The sequence below is a fragment of the Bison bison genome, unplaced genomic scaffold (assembly GCF_000754665.1).
Source record: "Bison bison bison isolate TAMUID 2011002044 unplaced genomic scaffold, Bison_UMD1.0 scf7180017864516, whole genome shotgun sequence".
Taxonomy (NCBI): domain Eukaryota; kingdom Metazoa; phylum Chordata; class Mammalia; order Artiodactyla; family Bovidae; genus Bison; species Bison bison.
In genome coordinates, this window is record NW_011495069.1 from 9753310 (window position 1) to 9754131 (window position 822).

Consider the following 822-nt stretch of genomic DNA (forward strand, 5'->3'; position numbering starts at 1 on the left):
GGCTCTGTGGACACGCGCAGGCCCAGCTCCTTGCCCTCCACGCTCAGGCTGCTGCTCAGAGACGACACCTTGTACGTGGTCTTGTTCCGCCGTCCCAGGGACACGGGGATCTTGGCCATCTTCACCACCATGCGCCGGATACCCCGGCACTTGCCTTTGCGGGGAGGGACCACCGGGGTCTGGGAGGCTTCGGGCTCCAGCTCCGGGACGGGGACTGGCCCGGGCAGGGCAGGAGGTGGCGGCGGCGGCGGTGGGGGTGGCTCCACCAGGGCAGCAGCCAGCCCGGTGGGCATAGGCAGGGGCAGCAGGCGGCCCTCGGGGCCAGCGTCTGCCTTGCGTCCCCGTCCGGCTTTCCGTCGGCGACACAGGATCTTTGGCCTATCAGTGCGCCGCAAGGCGTATTTGGGGTGACCCTCAGGCCCCGGAGGGCCATGGGGTGAGCATAAGTCCAGGCGCAAGGGCTCAGCCAGTGGGCAGGGTCCCAGGGGCTGCTGGGGCTCCAGGCGGCGGCCGGGGACGTCAAGCAACTTGGGCAGGGGGTCAAGTGCCTGGGGGTCAAGCAGCTGCGACTCCAGGGAGTCGGGCAGGGTGTCCAGAGCCTGTAGCGCCAGGCTTGGCAACCCCAGAGGATCAGCCAGGGGCTGCAGGGGCGGCAGCTCCAAAGCTTCCCCGAGCGGCTCTAGAGCCTGCGGGTCCAAGAAGCGGGGTTGGGGGTCCAAGAGCTGAGGCTCGGGCTCAGGCGACGGTGGCTCGAGGGCCTGGGCCTCCAGCAGCTGGGCCTCAGGGCAAGTGAGGGAGGCCAGCTCACTAAGGATGTCGGCG

General features: G+C 69.7%; 1 protein-coding gene across 1 annotated transcript in view; it reads right to left on the reverse strand.

The window, feature by feature from the left end:
• AHDC1 (AT hook, DNA binding motif, containing 1) overlaps nt 1–822 on the reverse strand; it is a 31013-nt gene that overhangs the window by 13437 nt on the left and 16754 nt on the right. Inside the window, exon 8 of the mRNA XM_010830259.1 lies at nt 5–821. Coding sequence (XP_010828561.1) covers nt 5–821 — 817 coding nt within the window. The remainder of the gene's footprint in view (nt 1–4; nt 822) is intronic.